Below are 26,700 nucleotides of genomic sequence, written 5' to 3'. Positions count from 1 at the left end.
TTTCAAGCACGCCCCTTTCTGTGGCCACACCCTCTAATTACCATGTTCATTTTACAAAATTTGGCAGGTTATGAAAGTTTGAAAAGTTTTTTTGTGTCTCAAAATTGTTACAAAGTATCTTATTTGCATCTGTTAGCTGTTCTGTTCTCTCTGCTAAAAGCCAATTAAGTGAGAAACTTTGTTTCTTTTTCTGGCTGTTCAGTGCAGAGAAAATAGGGACTTTCCAGTACAAATGAGGGACTGCAGGTTGAGCTATCAAAAGAGGGACTGTCCCTCCGAAAAAGGGACAGTTTGTTATTTTACCGGCTTGGCCGGTAAAAATGATGGCTTATCCCAATGTTATTAATAGGGAAAAAAGATAAATATATAGGAAGGCCGGTATTTTTTTCCAGAAAAGGTGACAACACTAACCATAGAGAATGCAATAATTGCAACTTCTGTCTACACAGTGCTGCATAACGTATCAATTGGTCAATGTAAGCAGGAGAAAAGGCTCAAGTTACACAGCAGATAGCAGATAAGCTCTGTAGAACATAATCTGTTATCAATTATTTATCCTGTGCCATATAGCCGGTTTTCAATTTCCGCCATTGCTACTCAGCAGCTTGTTTATATGAACTATAGTAGTGTTTCTGAAGGAAACAGATCAGTTTTACCAGTGCAGGGCAACAGTACATGATATTCTCATTACACTTTCAGTTTTTGGTGTTACTGTTCCTTTAATAAATACAGTAATGTGACGTCTAGGCAAGGACTCTGATAACAGTTTGCCTCTCATTGCAAGTTATCTTGCACAGGCCTCACATTTGGGTTTATCTATACCAATGTCCCTGCCAACCCCACCCTTCCAAGCCTACGTGCGCGGCAGCTCTAGGCTAGTGGCGTCCAATTTTTAGCTCCGCCCCGGGTTTTCCTTTTGCGTCACCATGGAACGTATCGCTTGTGTGGGAAGAGAGCCGGCTCCTTCTTGTACTGTCAGCAGCTGGAGAAGGGGCACGAATTAGACAGTCACACAGGTACTACACTGGATTTTATTTTTGCTGGTGATCGGGGCTTGTGTCAACGTTCGCTTTAGGTGCTGGACCGATGCACGGTGTTTTATGCGGTTTTTTTTTTGTTGGCAACACGCTGTGGCTGCTAGGCTGCCGTCGGATCGTTGCTGGGCGGCCATTATGCACGGCTGTTTTGGTGTCATTTTGCTGATTTTGTTGTTGGAGGTTGCGTTATTCTAACTGTGACCCGCCGCTTACTAATGAGAAGTGAATAGAAAGTGAATGTGTGTAGCTCAGCGGCGCTTACTGTCTCACCGGTTTGTTGTACTGGGAACCTGACAGGGCTAAGTGACTTTTCCACCACAGAGGACATGCACATGGCTGAGGACTTCGTGTACTTTTCCTGGAATGGTTAAAGTCATGTGGTACAAAGGCACCCCTTTCACTCTTGGTTGTTCGGGGCAGTCTTTTCGACATAAACTAGAGACTGAGAGGTGTAGGTTACTACATCTTTGTACCATAATTAACTTTACTGTGAAAGACTTAATAAATTGCTGCCGTTGCATATTATACAAATATTTATTTATTATACAAATTAAATCAGATATTTAATGTTTTACAATAGTAAGATTAATAACCCAGAGAGTCCAACATTTTTCAGATGGGTACAGTAAGCAACTTTGCAGGTGGTCTAAATGTGTGTATATCGTTTTCTTTGATATTCCTTTGCATTTTGTTCCCTGTAACAGCTGAATGTTTGGTTAGAGTTTTATTATCATTATGTTATTGCTGGTAAGGTACTCATAACCATAATTTTTTTGAGCAATTGAACAGTGTCAGTGCTGCATTTCCTCCTGTTAGCACTAATCTTAAAGCACAGAACTGTACAATCTATGGAGTCTGTACTTTTATATAGACACTGTAAATTCTATGGGGGGTTTAAACGGTTACTTGTTGCTAGGTTATGCTACAATCTAGAGCTCCCCAGAAATTGTTAAGGTGGAAGTTTATTTTGAAGTTACTATGATGTACATCAGTGATCTCCAACCAGTGGCTTGCAAGCAACATGTTGCTCACCAACCCCTTGGATGTTGCTCTCAGTGGGCCTCAAAGTAGGTACTTATTTTTCAATTCCTGGCTTGGAGGCACGTTTTTGTTGCTTAAAACCAGGTGTACTGCAAAATAGTGCCTTCTGTAGGCCGAAAGGTTGGGGACTTCTGATATACAGGATATGTAAGAATCTTCTTGCTTAGTCTTCAGTTTGTTTTGCGTTTTTTATGCTTGTTTGTATTTACTATATTTGATTGCTGTAAAAGATTTCCTGCTCAAGGGAAAAAGTATATTGTCTAGCAATGCTTGGTGCAGCAGCAGTAAAAACTTTTGAACAGTCCCACTTACCCTAGAACTTGAATGAGTAATGAGAGGGTCTGAATTATTATTATTTATTTATATAGTGCCAGCATATTTCGCATCGCTGTAAAGTAAATGTGTTTATACAACTAAATCACATTCATTACATACATAGAACATATGGAGTTACATACATCACAACCAATACGGTACAAAAGGTGAGGAAGGCCCTGTGCAAAAGAGTTTACAATCTAAAGGGAAGGGAATAAGACACAAGGTGTGGGAGTGGTCAAGATCAGAATTAAGTGAGTGAGAGATGTAGTACTGTATGTGGTATTGCATTTGGTAGTGAAGCAGAGTGAGGGTAGGCTTCTCTACAGAAGTGCCTTTTAAGAGATCTTTTGAAAGCAGAAAGTTTGGGAGAAAGTCAGGACATTCCGTGGGAGAGAATTCGAGAGGAGTGGTGCAGCCCTTGCAAAGTCTTGAATGTGAGCATGTGAAGAGGTAATGAGAGAAGAGTTGAGTAGCAGGTCAGTAGAGGAGCGTAGCAAGCGGTTGGGAGAGTATATAGAGATGAAATCAGAGATGTAGGGTGGGGCAGAGTTATTAAGTTCTTTGAATGTCAGGGTCATTAATATGAATTTTATTCTGAAAGGTAGCGGAAGCCAGTTTAGAGGTTGGCAGAGTGTCATGGCAGAGGAGGAGCAGATCTACACTTGATAACACCTATTAAAGGGATCGTTCACCTTCAAAACACTTTTTTCAGTTCAGTTGCATTCAGGTTGCTCATCAGAAGAAAACTTTTTTTTTTCAATTGCTTTCCACTTTTTAAAATTTTTCAAGAAATTAAGGTTATATAAAATTTTGTGTTCCTGTCTGGTGTTTCTGGCAGCTCAGAATTCCAGGGGCAGACTTTGAACACACAGTTACAATTTGCTACATTTCTCAGCAGTATCTGTGGAATGTTAGCAAATATTATATCCATGATAAGAAGTGTATCCGTTTAGAGCAGTTTACAGAGTTGGTGACACCCTCTCAGAGCTGCTTGAGAAAGACAGAAGACGAAAATGAAACTTTATGCTTCAATATTATAAAAATAGATTACATAAATAGAAATTAGCTGAAAAAAGTATATATTTTTGGTGAACTATCTGAAAACAACTAAACTGATAAATGTTGGAAGTTGAACAACCACTTTAAAAATAAGTTATTTATTAATTTATGTTCTTTAGCTGACTTCTCAGTAGCTAGTATACATGGTGCCTAAGCTTGCGGTCACTTACCTTTTAAACTGTAAGAATTTGTTTTAGAAAATAGATTTTATTTTGATGACTTTAAATTCCCTTTAAAGATAGTGTTTTTGAGCATCCATACATATTGTTTTATAGTTTCACATGCCTATGCAGAGTGCCATGTGTTTTTTAACTGGTACAGTTGGAAAAAAAACATTTTCTGCTTTCTGAGAGAGCTTTTCAGTGTTGGCCATGTAATATTCATACATGAAAATCTAGAGGTGCTACTATACCTTAGCTAGAAAATAAAATATTTGGAATCTCAGGGTGCTGAGCTTTCATTTTAGCTATTGTTGACTGTCTTATAAATTATGTTGTCCTGAAAGCTTTCTACCTTTTCTTAGTAAATTGGCATTTAAAGGTATCATTTCAAGCCTGCTTAATCGTTTTTTTTCTTTTGCCTTGATACTGTTCTGCTGTCTCAGAGCAGCGCTCTATCAGCTGGATACAAGATTGGATTTAACAAATTCGACATGCTTTGGAATGCCATAGGTTCCCATTGTTTGAAATCATACCAATCATATCATGCCATAGGTACCCATTGTATGAAATCATATTAATGTACTGTTTGTGCCCATTAAATGTGGAAAAATGCTCAATGGCTATACAGCTTATATCTATAAACTGTAGTAGTGCAGCTGAACAAATGCAAATTACTTGTTTGCAAGTTCAGGATAATTATATTTTAATGTGTACAAACATTTGTATTGTTTGCAGTTACTTGTCATTTAAATTAAAAACTGGTGCTTCTTGTCCAAGTCTTGTCGTATATTGAGAGTTTGTAAATTCAGTGGTTTATGTATCTTTGTGTAACTGTTTATTCTGCAGGTCTAAGAAAAATGAATTTGCACCAAGATCATCAATTCAGCAGCCAGGATCCACTTTCTAAATGTCTCCAAGCTAAACAGGAATTGGAATCTGCGATTTCAGCAATGCTGAAAGCAGAGCAACAAGTTAAGGAAAATGGAAGAGAGGTACTTGAAAATCTGAGAAAAGAATTTGCAACGCCAATACAGAATAGTTCTGCAACACCAGCACTCTTGTTTGGTGTCCATATATGACATGCAGCTTTCTGCAACATAGTGTACTGTGACATGCACACTGGTTTGTTTTAATGCAATTAAATGCTTTTATTTTTTAAAGTTGTGTGCAGTATTGAAGCCTTTTAAAATGCCTCACAAATTCTATGGAGTATATAGTAGTGGTAAGTCTACATAAACTGGACTTAATGAGTAATCTTAAACATGAATCAGGGGAGTCCAGGTCTAACTTGCCACTGCTACGTACAGTATATCATGTTCGAGATGAGCAAAAACCATCACACACATTTTTCTTGGGAAGATACAGTTGGTTTCTTCTGTGAATTCGGTACACACCATTTTTATTGTTGAAAAATTCCAAGCTTATTAATATTTTCTCTTATAACCGAGAAAAAGGAAATAGATGAAGGGTCAAATTACTTGCTTAATGGCTCCATAACACCAAAAAATATAATGTACTACTGCCCTGCACTGGTAGAACTGGTGTTTGCTTCAGAAAGACTACTATCGTTTATATAAACAAGCTGCTGTGTAGCCATGGGGGCAGCCATATAGTCTGAAAAAAGGAGAAAAGGCACATGATACACAGCTTATTACTGAAAAGTTCTGTAGAATCCCATTGCATTCTACAGTGTGCTTATCTGTTGTCTACTATGTAAACCTGTGCCTTTTTTCCTTTTTCAGCTTTGGCTGTCCCCATGGCTATGCAAAAGCTCATTTATATAAACTATATAAACACAAAATTTTTACCAATGCATATTTGATTACATTAAAACATTTTAGTTTTTGGTGTTGCTGTTCCTTTAAACGGGGCTTTCTGGGAAATGTAATTATCTTAATTCTGAGTCTATTCCATGATGGCACAGCCGTCATTCACCCAGTATCTTATACTGATTGCAGTACACTGATATGGGCCCTAAGAGAGAGGCAGATCTACAGTTTGGGAACCTCTGCCTACTAGTGGCGAGAAGCAATTTTCCTTGTGTTTTCTGTTGGTTTTTGATAAAGTATAACTTGTTTAAGCTGAGATGGTGAGGTAGTATGAATTCTGTAGCTTGGGTATTGGCAGCTGGGGATATTTAAATACTTTATGGGAATTCCAGGCCATTTCAAGTTGCACAGAGCTTGTTTGCTGACATAAATATAAACAAAACCTTGCACTAGCTCTAGCTTGTTTTATACATTAGTACTTTTTCTTTCTTTTTAGGTGAAGTCTCAAGTCCAGTCTTGCATTAGCCGCCACTTGGAGTGCCTCCGCAGTCGGGAGGTATGGCTCTTAGAGCAAGCAGACCTTGTTCAGCAGCTAAAAGAAGAGGCATTGCAGCAGCAAGCTCAGCAACTTTACTGGGTAAGAGTATACATTTTTTACATCTTTGCCAGTACCCCAACATCCATAAAAGTATTAATGAAAATGGTATAAAGGACCAGTAACATCAAAAAAAAAAAGTAAAAAATTTTTTTAAGTAGATAACGGGAAAAAAAACACCAACACAAATTAAACTTTAAAATCAAAAAGTCTTTATTAAGAAATAACTTACAGAAACTCTGCTTCCCGTCCTCTTCAAAAAAGGCGACAGGGCTACCATCCATGGATCGGCACTCAATTTCTCTGGCTCCCTGGCTCTCTGCTACTGGATCCTTTAGCTCCCACATTCCGTGCTTCCGTGTGCATCGGCGCTTCCAGAATGAATGATGCGGCTGCTCTCTGCGCTGCTTTGCTTTCCGCTACTTCCTGGAATACTCCATCATCCGCACCCTCCGCCGCATTCATGGCTCCGAGCTGGGGGCCGGGCCTGTATCCTGGAGGCGCTCACTGTGCTGCAGAGGGCACTGGGGCTGCTCTGCCCAGATTCATATGCCCCGCAAGTCCCGCTGCCTGTCTCGCTTCCTCCACCTGTCTCCTTCCAGCCTCCCTCCCTCTATTGTTCCATCAGCTCCCCTCCGCTCCCAACAATGCCCCTCCGCTCTCGCTGCTACTGCTCTGCGCCTGACTGCCATTCAGGGCCACACTCAGCGCCTCTGTAGGACCTCCAATATCCTGATGGGGCCCCTGCATCCGTTGCTGCCATCTTCACAGGGACCCACGGATCCTGACTGGAGCCTCCATAGGGGCCACAGCCATCACCCGCATTGCCAATCCTAGAGAGGACCCTGCAAAGTAAAGAGAAGTAGTGGAAAGCAAAGCAGCGCAGAAAGCAGCCGCATCGTTCATGCTGGAAGCGCCACTGCACACGGAAGCACGGAATGTGGGAGCTAAAGGATTCAGCAGGAGAGAGCCAGGGAGGAGAAATCGAGCGCCCCTCCATGGTTGGTCGCCCTGTCGCCTTTTCTGAAGAGAAGGGGAAGCAGAGTTTCTGTAATTATTTCTTAGTAAAGACTTTTTGAATTTAAAGTATAATTTGTGTTGGTGTTTTTTTTTCGTTATGTACTAACGTATTTTTTTTGTTTTTTCCAAAAAATTTGATGTTACTGGTCCTTTAAGAAGAAGAGCCAAATGTTTAGCAAATTTAAGGATCAAGAAAGTGTGCAGGTATTGGACCTCTTATTCAGAATAGTTGGGACCTGGGGGAATGATTATACTATGGGCCTACAGAAACTCATCATCTGAGGACTGCATTAGCACACTGAATGGGAATTTCAGAACTGCCTGATGTCTCACCATTTTTTTTACCACAGCTTGGTCCAACTGGTCCCATACATGGGCCAATAAGTTTGACTTGTTCTGGTTGTGCTATATCTATAAATAAACTATATGTAGACAGATGGGGTAATGAGGAACAGAGTTCTGACTAGAGTACAAACTAATCTGTGCCCCAGCCTATGAGAACATTGCGCTACATTACGACATAAACCAGGAAGTTGCTCAACTTCAAGCTGTGCCAGAGACCGTCAAAGGTTAGTAAGGAGTGAGCTGAAGGAGGCACATAAATTACAAACAAATAGAATCGCTAGGGTTTATGCAAGTGTAGTGACACATACATGTTAAAATTGGAACGTGTCTGTCACTATGTCAAGAAGAAGCCACATCACTCTTTTATGTTAGGAGTATTCACCCGGTGAAACACAATTATTCAATGTACTTTAACTTAAAATTCTCACATTGCAGAATAGAAATGTTAAAGTTTTTGAGATTAATCATTTTTTTTGTTTTGACTATATTTACAGTTGTTGGGGCAATTCAATTGCTTGATTCACCAGCTGGAAAATCCTCAAAGTAATGATCTAGTCAATCAGATTTCTGTTTGCTTGGAAAGGTAAATGCATATGTATTTGGTTAAAACATGTTTAGCTTTGTCCTAAATGTTGCAAGCTAACTTGTTTTTCTGTGATGCAAACAACTATATAGTTTGCTGTGAAAAACACCACCTGTATTTTGTAGCTATTTAGAACTTCTGCATGTTATCAGGTGGCTTTGATCTCAGAGGTCTTCAGTTAGCTAATGTATTGGCAAAAGTGGGTTTTGTGTGAATGATGCTTAGTTTTCACTGGTCCTTTGGGTTGTTAATACAAGTTTATTCACATTCAAATATGACCAAGCTTGTGTATGTTGTTTTATTCTGTGACTCCAGGTTAGGTAACCTTGCTCTTAAACCTGAAGAGTCTTCCACACTATACTTTGAAGGAGATGTTCCCTTTCTCCGCCAAGCAATTACTAAATTTGGATCCATTAAAACTTTGGTAAGAATTATTACGTTTAAAACAATTTATCATTTTGGGTATGTACCCTCTTTTCCTGAAAATGTCATTAATACTACATTTTTGTATTGCTATTTTCCTAGAGTTCCAGTGAAGAAAAACAAGTTTCTTCCCTTGCTGTGCCATGCCCCTTTGTGAGTCAAAATCCATGGCTCCTGAATAACTGTTTTGTTCCAGCAGCTGAACAGGTAAACCATGCTAAAACAAATCTGTATTCTATTCATATTTGTACCTAATGCTATGTGAAAAACGTTTAAAATATGGTATGCTATTTAAAAAAGCTGTATATTTAGAAAGAGGAAGCTTCCGTCTCAGTGATCATATCTAAGGAGTAAATGTAAGATCAGCAAATCTCATGTGAATATAGGGCACTCTTTGCACTGCCGCTTTACTAATATTTAGCATCACCTCATTTTAATATTCTTGGCACTTTCAGGCAATATCATCCAGGCATGCAAGCAGTTGTAAAAAAACTTTGGGCTCTGTCACCTCCTCTAGGCAAAACTTGACACTGGTCAACAATCATACATTTAAGGGCTGAAAGCAGGTGGCCCTTTTCAAAAAGGAAAAAAAACAAAAAGTTCGGCTACCGGTTATCCGATTTTGTAGCTAGCCTAGCATTCTAATTTTATTCAGGATGTGAGACAACAATTCTCTTGAGTCCAGAACCAAATGTACCACTATTTTTGTAAAATACAATGCCTGGAAATCTGCATTTTTTTGTTGTTGTTGTAGCAACCTGTATCTGGAATGTGGAATACCCCGCTCTCGGATTGGCTGCAGCAAAAGAGACCCACTAACATCTCTCAGTGCTACACTCCACACATTCCAAGTCTTTGCACCCAGGATTGGCTTTTGAAAAACCATGTTGCTGAGCCAAATGGGGTACATTACATTTTTTTTTTGTTAAAGAAGTTGGCTAAATGTTTATGAATGTAATATGCAATCATTAGTATCTGAAAACACAATGTAGAAGCATTTAGTCATACCATCAAGCCAGCATACCATGGCATAAATAAATTATAATCTGATAATATCAGTGTGTGTGTGTGTCTATTGGGCTAATGCTTGTCTGTATAATTTATAGGAGTTAAGCAAACCTAACATGGAGCAAATCTGGGGTCAGCTGGGAGAACTGAACAATTGGTTGCTGCAGTCTCAGCAGAAGAAGGATTTGGAATGCATGATCTCCAGCTCTCAATTCTCCATAGAAAAGATTGAAGATAGAGATGTAGAGAGTCAAGATACAGAAGATATGGATTTGTCTGATTGGTTGATAACCCCTACAGTAACTGAAGATCCAACAGATGTGGCAGAAAAATGGAGAGCCATTTTTAAATCATTTGATGAGGACTACAAAATAAGCGACTGGTTACTAAAAGTTGAAGCATGCGGTAATTATTGTGGTGGTCAAACTTCTGCACTAGAGATTGAAAACCTTGGTTATCTTAAGTGCCTGAATGAGCAAATTGGAGGAAAGAAAAATGTCAGCTCCAGCAATGACACATGGCTTTTGCAATCCTCACAACCAGTGTTTAAACCACAAGATGTCTGTAAAGCAAATGAGCAATGTTCTACATTTGCAGATTGTATGTGCGATGAAAGCTGTGAGAAAGAAGCTCTTCGCAAATGGCTTTGGAAAAGGGATGGAAAAGATAAGAATGGAGTACTGCAGAAACAAGGGCAAAATCTCAAAAACCATGAACCTGAAAAGGCAAAACCTTCCATTAGCATGTGGCTTCATCCATGCAGAAGAGATGCAAAAAGCCAAAGCAGTACCCAGAAAACAGAAGAGAATGATCACTCTGTTAAGCATATGATGAATTTGCTTGAAACTCCTTTGAGCAAATGGATTGCAAAGTCTAGTCTGACGGAGGAAAAAACAAGCAAAGAAAGCACACAAAGTAAATGCAGTCACCCAGCAGAAATGCTATCACAATTCCATCTGCCTCTGAATACAACTAGTTGGGTGTTGCCCTCAAAGAACGTCGATAAGTTTGAAAAGTCTGCTATAGAGGATAAGTGGTTGCTACGTAAAAAAGCACATGTAAGTTTCTGATATGGACTTTCAACTTAATTCTGTATGCAGATTGGGGGGTTAGATGGATGACTTGCGTACCGTGCTGTAACTTTTCTCATCATATCTCAATAGAGTTGAAGCTATTATGTTGATTTTGCTGATAATTCTTGCTTGGTAAAGTGTACCTGATACTTCTTTGAATAAGGTCAAAGGTTAACTCTATTCCAGTCAGCCAAATACACAAACACACAGCAAATACAAACAAACTAGATGCTTTTCTGTGTATGCGTATATGTATGTATATAAAGATGATCATTACTGCTACTGTACTTTAGAAACTAGTAGTGCTCTGCTGGTGACTGCAATATGTCAGTACTGTCTGTTATCTAATATTCGTCTACTTGTATACTTTGTTGTAGTCATTGCTTAGTGTTTCAAGTATAGTTTTTAAGCATATTTTACATATATCTTTTCTGCATTTAAATGTATTTTGTTCCTCTAGGACTACTATGGGCTTCCTAGTGTTTGTGACCTGTTTGCTTGCATGAAGCTGGCTGCTGACAAGGAGAAATGGCTATACCAGTCTCCCTTGCAGGTAATGTTATTTTAAAGAACAGGAACCTCTTTCTAAATCTAGTTTAACTGCAATAAATAAAATCCCAGGACAAAGACACACATTATTCAAAAAGGATTGTGCTGTTTATGATCGATATACAGGTATGGGGTTTATTATTTGTAAACCCATTATCCAAAAAGCACTAAATTACTAGATCATCTCCCGTAGACTCTATTTTAATCAAATAATTCTAAATCTTTTAAAATGATTTCCATTTTCTCTTCAATAATAAAACAGTTCCTTGTACTTGATCCCAACTAACATATAATTAATCCTTATTGCAGGCAAAACAATTCGATTAGGTTAAATGTTTCAGTGATTTTTTTTTTTTAGTAGACATAAGGTACGCCAATCAAAATTACAAAAAGTTCCCTTATCTGGAAAACTTCCGGTCCCAAGCATTCTGGATAACAGGTCCCATATCGGTATATAATTTTGCGCACTTTCGTAGCATTCTGGATAACGGGTCCCATAACAGTGTATAATTTTGCACACTTTCATAAAAATTTTATTAAATCGCTATGCAGTTATGGGAAGAAAAACTATATTTAATTTCTAGACTCCCTAATTTACTATGCGGCAATTCTTTCCAGGAAGTGAAATTAAATAATCTGCTCCATGCTCCTAGTGACAGGCGGTTACCATTAAAATTATGTATGTATTGGTGGTTTGTATCTGCATGGAGCATTTTCCGAAATGCCTGAGGGTCTGTTAAATGCCTGTTTAAACATCTATAGTATCCTGGTTTTGAGTAGACATGCATGTCTGAGCAATGATGAACTTCACTTTTTTTATTGTATTATTTAGGTTAAGTATATTTTAGTGTTACTAAAGTGTTTATTCACAATCAATCTATTATCTGGAATGCTTGACACCTGTTTTTTCTGGATTTAGGGTTATTTGCATCATGTGGACCACCATAATCTACTAAAACATATAAACATTAAAACCCAGTTGGATAGTTTTCTCACTTTTTTTTATTATAGATAAATGGGCTTTATGGAAAATAGCATTGCCATATTTTACATCTTTCTAACCTACAGGTTTCCTGATAGTAGATGCCATACCTGGATTACAAAAAAAAGTATTAGACTTTTTTCTTCTTTTTATAGCACTGTTTAGGTATTTATACTTTGTTATGAATAGCTGTACAATGTGGAGTCCTTGAAAAAATGGGGGAAAAGTTTTTCCCATTTGCATGAATTTATCATAGACTTGAATTCTTTCTGCAACTTTATAGATCGAATCAGTGACCACATTTCGATCTGCAAGATCGTAGGCCTTAGAAAACAATGGAATTTGACTGCTCAAATCTGGAAAACACTTTTTTGTTGTAGGAGTCAGTGACACAGAATGTCTGGAAAGGTTATTACATGTAAAAATATAAACTGCTGGCAAAATGCATATTAGACTTGTAAAAGCCACATAGTACATTTAATGGTGGCTGTCTTTTTAATTCTCTGATATGCTGCCATTTACATAGTAGCTTTTTGAAACAGGTTCCCCCCCCCCCCCCAAAGCCTTCAGATCTTCTGGGTTGCTTCAGTGACGCAGGGCTGGGGGCGGAGCGATCCTCCCATTGGCAGAATTCCTGTTTTCATTCGTAATCAGCCTATGGAAGGATCGCGCTGCCCCCAGCCCAACATCACTGAAATGGCTCAGAAGGTCTTTTAGCAGTGTCGGAGGGTTGGGTGAATGCAGGTTTGCGGGGACTGGGGGCGGCTTTGAGGGGAACAATTACAGGTGCAGCATTTACTTGATACTGACACATTCCTATGATTTTTATAGGAACGTGCCAGTATCGCTTTAACTTGAAGATTTAAAAATGAAAAAACTCATGATTATATTCTATTTGCAGATGTGACTTGCCTTGTGAAATCTAGATCCCCAGCTTGCAATATTATTGATGACGCACAAGCATTGATCTTCGTGGCAAATCATTTTTCACCATGCTTTTTATTGTTTTTTTGACATAAGGATTGTATACTTTTGGCATGTATAAAAAATGTGAAATTTGAGGTGAAGACAATCCCTAGACAGACTGTGAACTATTTACTACTGAGCTCTATTAACCTAAGGAAAACTGCGTCCAGACCCATCAGCACTTTCTAGTTTCTAATACAGAGGCCATTTTTAAATCAGAAATTTTAAATGACACCGTTCCCTTTATATAGCAGGTCATTTTGTTCTGTTGTTGTCACTTTGCCTTGACAGTTAACTTTATAGATTTGAATATCTTCTATCCCTTTGCTCACTAACATTGCATTAAATTAGGGCATGGTGATGAAATATTATTTTATGTGGTCCTAAAACTATTGCCTATATATTTTTAAATATCTATTTTAAATTACCATGGCGATTTTTTTATTTTATTTTCATGAACCTTATCTGCAGGTTTAGTTCAAAATTGCTTAGTTATGCAGACTTGTGGCTTTCATTTTTTCCTGGTTGATTTAATGGTAGGCATATAAGTCCTTAATCATATTCATTTGTTTGATCATAAATTCATGGTAAGTGAAGTTGTACTTTTTTAGTTTCATTTTTTAAATAAAAACGAATCTAGCAGTCTGACTGAGCTAAAACTTCAAATGCAACAGTAAGCATTCTCCACAATCCAATAATGTCTCGGCAGCGGAAGTTGTTGAACTTCTTTTTTATAAGGAGACAGGAAGTGGTATAAAATAGCCATGTGACCCATCAATGTTATATAGGTGAGAAATGGCTACACTAGCCACATTACTCAACCTATTGCCAAATTCTTATCTGCTATGTGGTGGTTTGTATCTGCATGGAGCATTTTCCAAAATGTCCGAGGGTAGAGTTGAATGCCTGTTTAAACATCTATAGTATTTTCTGTGAAACTTGATCAGCATAACCAGTAGGATGAGACTATAACAGTGCATGGTTACATCAAAAGATAAAGCTCTATGGATTCTGGACATTGTACTGGAATGATTAATGCTCATTTAAGTACAAAAGAAAAATCTCTGCTTTTGGAACTTACTTTAATTTTTTAAATTCTGATATTTTACCTTGATATGATAGATCAGTCTAACCTCGATGAAGCCTTTGGGATTGATTTTACACCTTAAACATAGATTCACAATCTCACTTTGTTTAGCTTTTTGCACAGAATAATGGGAACATGGCAATTGCTACAATTTCAAGCTGCTTCTATTAGAAGGGTTATAGTTCTCTTTTTTTTTTTTATTTATTTTTTTTTTTATTCAGAAAATCAATGTTGTAGATACCTTTCAGCTTATAAGAATAGGTCAACCATTTCTGTGGGATGCTTTTATAAAAGGAATTCTACATCATCTTCACACTCCTCTGTTGCTCAAAGCAGACATGTTTGATTTGCATTTCTGTGGAGTATTTTGGCTGCTGGCTGAAACCTGAGTAAAGCAATAGTAAATCTTTGTTAAATGGCAGCCCACTTGTTTAAATTAGCTGAAAGAGTTTATTTATTAGTTTTTTTTTATTAAGAGATTTTACCCATGTAACATTAACCCCTTTTTGTGCCACTTCTCTTTGATACTGCTTTGCCAATAATTACATTGCATGGCATAGATCAGAGGAAACTAGAAATACTGTCTAGCAAACACCATTGATTTTGCAAGGAAAGCACACTGTCCTTTATCTTGGGTATGTTGTCTCTGTAATAGACTTAGATTGTTCTTTTCTGTTCTATATGTAGAATGCCTTAGGTGAGTCAGGCAGTGTTGCACTTGCTGGATACTTTTATAAATTACAATGTGCAAAGCAGTGAGATGCCTAGGTGTCTAGATAAGAGAAATAAATGCAATTTAAGATTGTTTTCTGGAATACATGTAGCCAAGTTGCTTTGGAAGATTTTTTTTTTTTTATGTAACTTTTGAAACTAAAGTTCAGTGCCCAATTTGCTAATGGGGGAGTTCATATTTAACCTATTCTAAGCTGCTTTTTAGTTAGTCTCCATTATTTATTTTGTATGGCATATGAATCATAAGTATTTCAATTATTCATATTTCCAGTCCAGCAGCTAAATGCTACATAATTAAAATTTGCAGAATATTTAAATTTACATGGACTGACTGCAAATTGTGGGCCCCTTGTGTTGACTATGTACAATTTGCACCAAAGTATCATTATCTTTATTGTTTGATGCAACAATATTAATGTTCAACCTATATATCAAATGTGCCAATTCATATTAATAAGTAAACTAGTAAATTTAACTTCATTTATAATTTTCCATTAAAGAGTTACAGCACTACAGCTTTCTGTTGGTTTTCATTTTCAAATTACAAAATCAATGATCATATTGCTGAAAAATAGTGCAATCTATATACAGATTAGATGACAAACCTGCTGGTTCATTGGACTACATAATGGAAGTGTGTTATTTAGGTAACCCAAATCTCTTACAAATAGCTTTTTGCATAAATAGCAGTGAATAGCCAAAACTGTAAATCCCCTCATGTACCACACAAGCAGGGGGCAGATCTACTAAAGGGCAAAGTGGCAAACGCTGGTAACAAATCGCCAGCGCTACTGCCAGCAGGGACATAGACGTTTTACTAATGGGCTAGCGCTCATTTGCACTCGATCGCCAGACGACAATTCGTTCTGGCAAATTGACATTACTCCGCAAATTCAGTAAAATGCAGATTTTACGGATTTTCACCAGACTTGCCTTTGCCAGCTCAGACAGGTGCAGTGCATAGATCTTCCTCAGACTTGTTACTTGCATCATATTCTGAGTGGAAAAATATCATCAAAGTTCAAAAAAACGCTGGCGTGTTTTCCCTTTTTTCCCCAGAGTGATAGCCTGCAAAAATCCTTAATGTTTTGGGGGGGTAACCGGTTTCCCCCATACATTTTCTACCATATGGAACATTAATTATACAGTGGGCTCATGTGTAGGGCATTATATTAACTGTTTATTAAGGTTCACTGGACATGTGTAATTAACAAAGATGTCCATTCAACTTTAAATTTTTGGCTGTATACAAATTAACTTGAGCGCAAGACCTCTAGCGAATTGTGCTAGGCAGAAATTAACTCTAGTGCATCTTCGATTTAAATTACTCGCATTGCTGAAGTACTGTTTTCTGGGTGAATTTACTCCTGGTGAAGTGTACCGATGGGTGCAAAGTAGTCGCTGGCGACTTTTCGCCAGTTAGTGAATCTGCCCCATGGTGTCAACTGCATTAAAATGTTATTGCAGCTTGTCAGAACATTTCAGACAATGAAAAGTTAAACAATTGTTTAGCAGTGTACACACACACACAGCCTCTGCATGACTGGCTTTAGAATTCTGCCAAATCCTAGATTCACTGCATCCCTAGTTACCGTATATACTCTAGTATAAGCCGACCCGAGTATAAGCCGAGGTACCTAATTTTACCTACGAAAACTGGGAAAACTTATTGACTCTAGTATAAGCCTAGACACAACTACAGCCCTGTCTCCCAGCAGCGCACATTCTGCCAAAGCGACCCCCCAGCGATCAACCGGACTTCTTTGCAAAGTTGATTGTGACAGAGAATTGCCAAATGGATTACTGTGTGCATTGTCCCACTGTCCCACTACCATGTGCAGAGGGTGCTGTTTGATATTGCCATCACTGTTATTCTTTCATATAACCAACAGAGGGCGCTGTGTGATATTGCAGTCACTGTTATTCTTTCATATAACCAACAGAGGGCGCACTGTTCTTTCATATAACCAACAGAGGGTGCTGTGTGATATTGCAGTCACTGTTATTCTTTAATATAACCAACAGAGGGCGCTGTGATATTGCAGTCACTGTTATTCTTTCATATAACCAACAGAGGGTGCTGTGTGATATTGCAGTCACTGTTATTCTTTCATATAACCAACAGAGGGTGCACTGTTATTCTTTTATATAACCAACAGAGGGCACTGTGTGATATTGCAGTCACTGTTAATCTTTCATATAACCAACAGAGGGCGCTGTGATATTGCAGTCAGTTATTCTTTCATACAACCAACAGAGGGCGCTGTGATATTGCAGTCACTGTTATTCTTTCATACAACCAACAGATGGCGCTGTGTGATATTGCAGTCACTGTTATTCTTTCATATAACCAACAGAGGGTGCACTGTTATTCTTTCATATAACCAACAGAGGGCATTGTGGGATATTGCAGTCTCTCCAAGTGTACTGTTGGTATAGGAATGATTAAAAGTGACTGCAATCTCAGCTACTCGGGTCGGGTACCGCTGACCCGAGTATAAGCCGAGGTAGACTTTTTCAGCACATTTTGGATGCTGAAAAACTCGGCTTATACGCGGGTATATACGGTAGTCCAAGTATAATATAATTAGGACAAATGAAGTCCCTATTTCTTTGTAATAATGCATGACTACTACTCTTGTCAGCTGACCTGCAGCACAATGCAATATCTAGCTAACAGTTGGTAGGTATGTTCAATAAAAATTCATGAGGTCAAAATTAATCCACTTTCACAAGTATATATGTTCACTTGTAGATTAATTCTGCAGCACATACAATTTAAAACAGCTAAAATATATTCATATGAAACAAATTCTGAAGGTTGATTTCAATCATAGCATAGTCCGCAAACTACAAGTGCAGCAAGACTCACAATAAAACAAGTATTTAAAGAAGCTGAAAATGTACACATAAATTTTATTTACGACAAGGAGAGCATTTCATATGAAGGGCTGTGACCAAAATTATATTTTAAAGTTGTGCGCCACTAGATCTGTTTTGTATAAAGCATCACAATCCACAAGTTGTTCTGACTTCATTTGCAGAGAACTAATTATGCCCATTGAACTATGTGATTTGCATCACTGAACTGAAATACACACACATACAATAAATAATCATACCTGACAGACAATCATGACATTATGACAAAAGCATAAATACAACTGTATTTTACAGTACAGAAGTCACCAAAGTACTGATCAGTTTCACCAAAAATAAAGACCTTGTTCTGAAGACCAGAGAAGGGGTCCCACTTAATGGTTCTAAATTATATAATCTGAATCAGTATACTAGTCATTTGATAGTCTTATATTTCCTGACAGACAAAATTTTTTTATAAGGTAATGACTTACAGTTTAACAGAATTTACTTCTAAAAATATTTTTTTTAAAAAAAGGACAGCAAAGTAGAAGTTGCTTATTGACTTGCATGAACTTACTGCTTGAATTATATTCCAACAAGTGAAGCTGGTTTAAGTCGGCTAAACTGCAGCACATGCAAGAACTAGCCAACAGTTGGCAGGTATGAGCAATAAAAATTCATGATGAGATCAAAATTAAATTCACTTTCAGAGGTATATATGTTCACTTGTAGATTAGTTCTACAGCACATAAATTTAAAAACAGCTAAAATATATTCATATGAAACAAATTCTGAAGGTTGATTTCAATCATAGCATTGTCAGCAAACTAAAAGTGCAGCAAGGCTCACAATAAAACACAAGTATTTAAATAGCTGAAAATGTACACATAAATATTTTATTTGACACCAGGAGAGCATTTCATATGAAGGACCATGACCAAAATTATCTTTGAAAGTTGTGCGCCACTAGATCTGTTTTCGGACTGAAAAAGTTCACGGTTCCTTTATAAAATTATGGGCTCAGCTCGTGGAACCTAAAGCATAAAGGTACTATATACAAAGAGTAAAAGGAAGTTCACAAGAATGATTACAGATCCTTTTTCACAGTCCAGAAAGTTTCACTTATAATGACACTTGTGACGACGAGCCTTTTATGTGCTCCCAGTTATTATATAGAGCAAAGGTGCTTGCGAGAGCCAAACCGGCAAGTCCACCACGAGCCACACCACGCAAACCACCTGTAAAAGAAAAGTCATCAACAATCTTGAAAAACAAAATATCAGATTTATTTCAATTTTCAGGACATCGGATCATCAGATTTACATATGAATTATGAAAGCTTCCCCAATATTCCACAGATTACAAAGAGTTCAGATAAATGTCCATAAAATGCTGCTTAAAAGTATGCAAGTAAATATTCTAATAGAAATAATCCAGCCCATTCAAAATGAGGTCAAATCAATGATTCATCCCACACAATTAAATCGAGATTTAAAAAAACAAAAAACCATAACACCAAACACGGTGAAAGGTTTTAGATTATGTAATTTTCATTTTTCATAATTCTTTTAACACAACATTGTAAAATCCTCTACTGTAAGTACAGGACTGTATATATAGTCACATATAAAGATAAACATTAATTGCTTACAACTGCTTTTACATTTGTATCAAAAGAAAATATTCTTTTTTTGGTTCCATTCCAGAACTGGGAAACATTGCTTTCTAAATTGCTGGGTAGATCAGCCTTAGTTTAGTTTGGTCTATACTAGTTACACGCCTTTAAGGTGCCCCCTTCCTTTCTGCTATCAAAACACTCAATCAGTACCCTGTGCTTTCAACAGATAGCAAAATATATACCAGCAACCAGCAATATTGCAGCAACTGCCAGTCCTGAAGATTCTCTTATAATTCCTTTTATATAGCCCCAACATATTTATCATTCACATTGGCTCATGCCACATTGGAGCTCCCCATCATGCGAGTATCCAGAGGAAACCCATGCAAACATTGCAAGAAACTACAAATTCTTTGCCATGCCCACATCAAAATCAAATTCTCAGTAAGAAAATATTTCTAATGCTTATACTATAAAGGATCTCTACTATTCCCTCTACTATTAATCTTTCATTTGCACTGCCCAAGTGCCCGGTGAAAAATAAGTTGAATTAAATAAATACATTTGAAGACGTCTCAGAAAACTCAAATTTTCTGCATTATGCTAGTTTTGTTTTTTTAACATGAGCTACCTGCTAAAGACTTTCAGCAGCCTGACAGACAGCACTGCTTGAGCACAACAGTAACATCAGCTTCAAGATCAGGCATTTTGCATAACCAGACTGTCCAGTACACCTTTTGTAATTTATGTTCTTCCAGACTAGTGCCAGAATACCATGTTTGCAGGTTAAGGCCCTTTCAGTGAAGGACAGCACTACTGCCACATCACAGCACCAGTAAAGTAATTGCAACAGCTACAGCAGAGCCTCTCTTCCAGTGGTGTAACACAATCTCAGGCACAAACAAGCATTGGATAGCAGACTACCATTGGATATTTGTAAATCTTAAAGGGATTCGGTCATGATTTTTATGATGTTTTTTATTTCTAAATCACACTGTTTACGCTGCAAATAATTCACTCTACATATATAAAATTTCATTCCTGAACTAGCAAGTATATTTTTTTTAGTTGTAATATTGGTGTGTAGACAGCCATCTCAGGTAATTTTGTCTGGCCATGTGCTTTTAGAAAGAGCCAGAACTTTAGGATGGAACTGCTTTCTGGCAGGCTGTTGTTTCTCCTACTCAATGTTTTGCAATGGGACCTAGATTTTACTACTGAGTGCTGTTCTTCTATCTACCAGGGAGCTGATATCTGATAACGGACAATAGGTCTAGCCCCATGTCAGATTTCAAAATTAAATATTAAAATATTTGTTTGCTCTTTTGAGAAATAGATTTCAGTGCAGCAGATTGTGTTTTGAAAAAACCCTTTTTCCCCATGACAGTATCCCTTTGTACCAAAGGCTTGCTAAAGAATGCCACAGGAGTCTATATATCATCTTAGAGTGACCTTAGTGCTTTTATATAGCTTATGTAGCTCCAGGAGGACTTCCAAAACAACTGTGCTAATCACTGAAACTTGAGAAGTTTTACTGGTTATTCATGACTTGTGTACACATGGATGCTAGTCTAAAAATCTTTTATTATTGAATACATCTCATAAATTTATACACAAAAACAAATCCCCATTACCTGATCAATCCTTATAAAATAAGATTAAGGGTAGAACTACACAGAGATTTTGATCAGATTTTGTGGATCAGATTATATCTGATCATGCCATGCAAGACCACGCAACACCGCAATCTATTGTAGGATGCTACAAAATCTGTTGCCCCTAGGCTAGAATGTAAAGTCGGATGGACAATTTTACATGTAGTTTATGCATTTGATTTTTTGTATCAGTCCCATTATATTTTAACCCATGAGACAACAGCCGACTTGTAGGATGCGTTGTCGATCCGACCCTATCCTACAAAAGCGATGTTGGAGTTTAGCCCTAAACCAAATGTAATGGTTGCATTTAGGAAGACACACCTGTGGATTTGTAGAGCATCCCAGTCATTGTGCCAGCAGCAATAGTGTTGAGATCATCCTCTGCTCCTCGTGTCTTTTCTACAATAACCCCAAAGGCACTGTACAGTAATGCTGAGGGGAAAAAGATAAACCAGAACTAAAATTACTTTAAATATTAAAATTACTATATTTCAAAATATGCAATACAATGCTCTCGTACTGGATTCATAACCCTTTCAATAGGTTATAGATTGATAAAATCCTAAAAAATCTGGGTACACAAAACCCATGAAATGCACTTATGCAAATATGGCAGTGCAGTAAATCTGCCCTGCCATATTTGGGTGCTTCTTGTGCCAGCTAACAAATGCTGCCACATGAGCCACCAGCCTTTAAATCCAAGCCTTGCCCACTTTTAGTTTAAAGGAGAAACAACCACTTAAAAAAAAAAAAACCCTACCCTACATAGAACCCCCTCCCTCCTCCCCACCAGCCTAGCAGCCCCCCCCCCCCCAGGCAGCAGAGTCCACCACAGCCATCCTCTTCTCTTCGGTAATCTCCGGAATGAGACCGGCGAAGTGGCGCATGCGCAGTTGGAGCAATATTCTGTTTTGCAACAACTGCGCATGTGCCAAAACTCATGAAAATCGACAAAGCGCGGTCTCATTCCAAAGATTACTTAAGTGGCTGAAGATCGTGCTCGTGAACTCCGCTGGACAGAATCTGCACGGAGGGGTAAGTAAAGAGTTAGGGGCATTTGCTGGGGGGGGGGGGAGTCTATGTAGGGTAGAGGGTTTGTTTCTCCTTTAAGGGATTGAGAGGAATGTTTAAGAGGCCCATCTCTTTTGAAGCAATGTCATTATGCCTCTGTCCTAGGAAATCAGCAGAAAAATTATTGCAGAAACATAACAGCAATGCAATGAAAAAAAAAAGAAGTTTACCATAATAAAGACATTGTTTTGTTTGCTTCCAGACTAGCACCAAATGACCAAAGTAGGTCAAGGCGCACTCTCAAGGGAGCAAGATATAGCCTGAAACTTGAGTCACATAAAACCAGAACGGTACCAATGTGCATCTAGAATATAATGGCTATATCTTCATCTGCCAGCAGCGTAACACTATCACAGGCATTGGTAAGCACTGAACAGCTGACTACCGCTGGGAGCAATTCCTTTATGCAGTTCACTTACCTAAAGAACCCAAGGTGTTGGCCCATAGCGCACCCTGCCTTGTGACCATATTTAAAATCCTAAGGAAAAAAAAAATAAATACTTTAGCTAGTGTAAAAATTGTTATTGTTCTATATTCAGACTGCAACAAAATACATCTTCAAAGATTTTCTTTATGAGTAAATAACAAAGTTTGAGTGTAATTAAAAATAAGGTAAAATATACCATTTTATAGAAGCTGACAGTCATTTAACACATATTTATTTTGTATGAATGTCTACTACTTTGTTATTGCAATTGAAAGCAGCATTTGGGTCTCCTATTTCTGTTTTCTGGCTCTGATACTTAAAACAATGAAGCAGAAGCCAGATGATTAACAGACCTGTAGGACAACTGATTTCTGAAATACTGGTTGCAAATCATGGTTAAGTAAATACTTTTTTCAATAGCAATTACATTTAAAATACATTAACAGTTTTCTTATGGGACCGGTTATCCAGAATCCTCAGAACCTGGGGTTTTCCAGATAACGGATCTTTACATAATTTGGATCTTCGTGTTTTAAGTATGATAGAAAATTATGTAAACATTAAATAAACCCAATTGGCTGATTTTGCCTCCAGTAAGGATAAATTATGGCTTAGTTTGTATAAACAAAAATGTACTGTTATTATTACAGAGACAATGGAAATCATTTAAAAATTTGGATTATTTGGATACAATGGAGTCTATGGGAGATGGGCTTTCCATAATTCAGAGCTTTCTGGAAAACAGGTTTCCCGATAATGGATCCCATACTTGTACTGGAAAGTAGAATTTAATATATAGCGGTCCAAGACATATACCTTTAAAGCGTAGATAATGCTCATTCAGCTGGACAGCAGAACTGTCCAGCTGAAGGTCTGGGCGATACACATAGCTTTTGCCAAGTATTTCTATGGCTCACCCAAGGACTTTCATAAAAGGTCTTTATTTTAAAATATCTTAGCTTGGGTAACTCATGGCATAGAAAATTAGCCCAAAACAAAGAAAATTAATTGCAGTTTTAATTTTCAAATATATATTTTTTGGTAGGGCAAATTTTTAAAATATATTTACAAATGATATACAGGTATGGGACCAGTTATCCAGAATGCTCGGGACTTGGGGTTTTGTAGATAAGGGACCTTTCCGTAATTTGGATCTCCATACCTTAAATCTACTAAAAAAAAAAAAAATTAATTAAAACATTAAATAAACCCAATAGAATGGTTTTGCCTCCAATAAGAATTAATTATATATCAGTTAGAATCACGTACAAGGTACAGTTTTATTATTACAGAAAAAAAGAAAATACTTTTTAAAAATCTGAATTATATAATGGAGATGTGATACTACAACCAAGTGGGGTGTGTGGATGGTACTCGGCGACAACCCATTTGGTCACAGAGAACATATCTCCCTAATGGCTGACATCAAAATAATTTAATGGAATGTCAGAGGCTTAAACGATAAAATCAAGAGAGCCTTAGTCTTTAACTACCTGAAGACCTACAATTCACATATCTTACTAGAACAGGAAACACATTTGACAGGACAAAAACTCCTTGCTATAAAAAAGCCATGGGTCGCACATGCATACCATTCCACCTACTCTACTTACAGCAGAGGTACCTCAATACTCATCAGAAAAGGCATACCAATCCTAACACTGTCCCGTATAAATCTTAGCATCCTCTGATCTACTCACAAAAGAGATGTTACATTTCTCCCTCGTGCAATATCAGATCATGTACCTGTCTATTTATTAATACAGATACACCCATCACCCCAGAGTGAACAATGGAGACTCTCTCCAATATAGCTTAAAGATCAAACAATTACTCTACGGTGGCTTTGCAGAACTACTGGACAGAAAATGTAGGCTCTGCAAACCCAAGCACTACCTGGGAGTCCAGCAAAGCAGTTTTAGGAAGGGCTTTAATAACATATATCACGAAAGCGTGAAGTATTACCAAAGAACAATTAGCTACTCTTGAACTTAGCGCAACACAAGCTGAGCAAGACCTCAGACAATCCAACCCCGCAAAAACACACTAAATTTGTCACGGCCCTTAGACAACTAGAACTACACAGGCTAAACCTCACCAAAAAACATCTGTTATACTCCACCAGTAGAGCATTCGCCTTGAGAGACAAAAATGGCAAACCTCTGGCCCTTTTAACCAAAACAATGGACCAGTCCACAGCTATGCCCAAAATAGTTAACTCACAAGGCCTGACCAGTTTGGATCCCTCTGAGGAATTTAAAACATGTAGTTAGGTCCATAAATATTTGGACAGAGACAACTTTTTTTCTAATTTTGGCTTTGTACATTACCATAATGAATTTTAAGTGAAACAACTCAGTTGTAGTTCAACTGCAGACTTTCAGCTTTAATTCAGTGGGTTGAGCAAAAAGATTGCATAAAAATGTAAAGAACTAAAGCATTTTTTTTTTTTTTAACAATCACTTCATTTCAGGGGCTCAAAAGCAATTGGACAATTGACTTAAAGGCTATTTCATAACCAGGTGTGGGCAATTCCTTTGTTATGTCATTATCAATGAAGCAGATAAAAGCCCTGGAGTTGATTTGAGGGGGGGTGCTTGTATGTGGAAGATTTTGCTGTGAACAGACAACATGCGGTCAAAAGAGCTCTTCATGCAGGTGAAACAAGCCATCCTTAAGCTGCAAAAACAGAAAAAAAACATCTAAGAAATTGCTACAATATTAGGAGTGGCAAAATCTACAGTTTGGTACATCCTGAGAAAGAAAGAAAGCACTGGTGAACTCAGACCTGGACATCCATGGAAGACAACCATGGTGGATGATTGCAGAATCATTTTTATGGTGAAGAGAAACCCCTTCACAACAGCCAAACAAGTGTACACTATCCAGGAGGTAGGCGTATCGATATCACAGTCTACCATAAAGAGAAGACTGCACGAAAGTAAATACAGAGGGTGCTCTGCAAGGTGCAAGCCACTCATAAGCATCAAGAATACAAATGCTATATTGGACTTTGCAAAAAACATCTAAAAAAGCCAGCACAGTTCTGGAAAAACATTCTTTGGACAGATGAAACCAAGATCCACCTCTACCAGAATGATGGCAAGAAAAAAGTATGGAGAAGGCGTGGAACAGCTCATGATCCAAAGCATACCACATCATCTATAAAACATGGCAGAGGCAGTGTGATGGCTTTGTCGTGCATGGCTGCCAGTGGCACTGGGACTCTAGTTTTTATCGATGATGTGACACAGGACAGAAGCAGCAGAATGAATTCTGAGGTGTTCAGACCTATATACTGGGGCTCATTTATTAATGCAGCGCTAAAAAGAGCGCAGTAGCCTGACATTTGCCCAGCGCATGCGAGTATTTAATAATGTAGCACACAATACCTTAACAGTGTGATTTGGGCGCTAATGTAGATGCAGACAGGTGCGACGTATGAAACTGCGTATCAGCTGTTGCAATGCTTATAATAAATTGTGTGCACAGGAAGATACCGCAAAGGTAAGGATTAGTTGTGCTCATGTATGAATGCGCTGCTTTAATTCGTTGTGTCACATATTGTGCATATTGCGTTCACTTTGACGCATCTGCGTTTATTTCTGAGCCAATATTTGCTTGGTTGCAAAGGTGTTTAGCCTACCTGATACTCTTAAAGGAACCTTGGTCAATATAAACATGTTGGGGGGAAGGCATGGTTAATCTGCACTTTACAGGGGTTCACCTTTAAGTTAACTTTGAGTTAAACATCCCCACCAACAGCAGCCCCATTGTATTTGCCAGAACCCAGTTTAGCAGTGTGGCTCTGCACACATATATAAAATTCTCTTTCAAGCAACATGAAACGCAAAAATGCGAATGCGAATATACTAGCGCAGCTGGGCAGGAATGCGCATTTTGAAGAGCGTTACTATTACGCCACGAAGTGGCAGTCGTAAAAATTGTGGTGCTGTTGCCCGGGTGCAGTTTTGCACATATACAGACGCAAATCTGCGACGGCCGCAGGGCAAGAGCATTGTAGCCACGCACAGTCACAGCATAATCCAGCTAAATGCAGTTTCATAATACAAATGGACAATGATCCAAAACATACAGCCAAAGCAACCCAGGAGTTTATTAAAGCTAAGAAGTGGAATATTCTTGAATGGATAAAGGTGCCCATATACTGAAAGATCCGCTCGTTGTCGCCAAATGAGCGGATCTCCCTCTGATATGCCCACCTTGAGGTGGGCAATATCGGGCTGATCCGATCGTGGGCCCTAGGGCCCAACGATCGGATCCCAATGATGCCTAACGGGCGGTCGGATCGCGGG

General features: G+C 38.1%; 2 protein-coding genes and 1 non-coding gene across 4 annotated transcripts in view; 1 reads left to right on the top strand and 2 right to left on the bottom strand.

Moving 5' to 3' along the window:
• The first annotated feature begins 911 nt into the window (after window positions 1-911).
• ncoa4.L (nuclear receptor coactivator 4 L homeolog) lies at window positions 912-15,261 on the top strand. Its single transcript, XM_018240346.2, is given in 11 exon segments — window positions 912-993; window positions 996-1,016; window positions 4,463-4,608; window positions 5,882-6,022; window positions 7,840-7,928; window positions 8,244-8,352; window positions 8,454-8,558; window positions 9,106-9,255; window positions 9,458-10,417; window positions 10,893-10,985; window positions 12,865-15,261. Coding segments are annotated over 11 exon segments (1,887 nt in total). The 5' UTR covers window positions 912-926; the 3' UTR covers window positions 12,871-15,261.
• A 2,378-nt stretch (window positions 15,262-17,639) lies between these two features.
• timm23.L (translocase of inner mitochondrial membrane 23 homolog L homeolog) overlaps window positions 17,640-26,700 on the bottom strand; it is a 29,130-nt gene continuing 20,069 nt past the window's right edge. The window contains 3 exon segments of one of the 2 annotated variants that reach the window (NM_001091593.1): window positions 17,640-18,848; window positions 21,208-21,318; window positions 22,377-22,435. In NM_001091593.1, coding sequence (NP_001085062.1) covers window positions 18,733-18,848; window positions 21,208-21,318; window positions 22,377-22,435 — 286 coding nt within the window. In that variant the 3' untranslated portion in view covers window positions 17,640-18,732. 2 annotated transcript variants of the gene reach the window in all.
• LOC121395861 lies at window positions 22,145-22,349 on the bottom strand. The gene has a single exon (XR_005962740.1). It is a non-coding gene; the product is annotated as a small nucleolar RNA SNORA74 (small nucleolar RNA).

Source organism: Xenopus laevis, chromosome 7L (genome assembly GCF_017654675.1).
Source record: "Xenopus laevis strain J_2021 chromosome 7L, Xenopus_laevis_v10.1, whole genome shotgun sequence".
Taxonomy (NCBI): Eukaryota; Metazoa; Chordata; class Amphibia; order Anura; family Pipidae; genus Xenopus; species Xenopus laevis.
The sequence above is the reverse complement of the archived record's forward strand: the minus strand, read 5'-3'. Positions and strand labels throughout refer to the sequence as shown.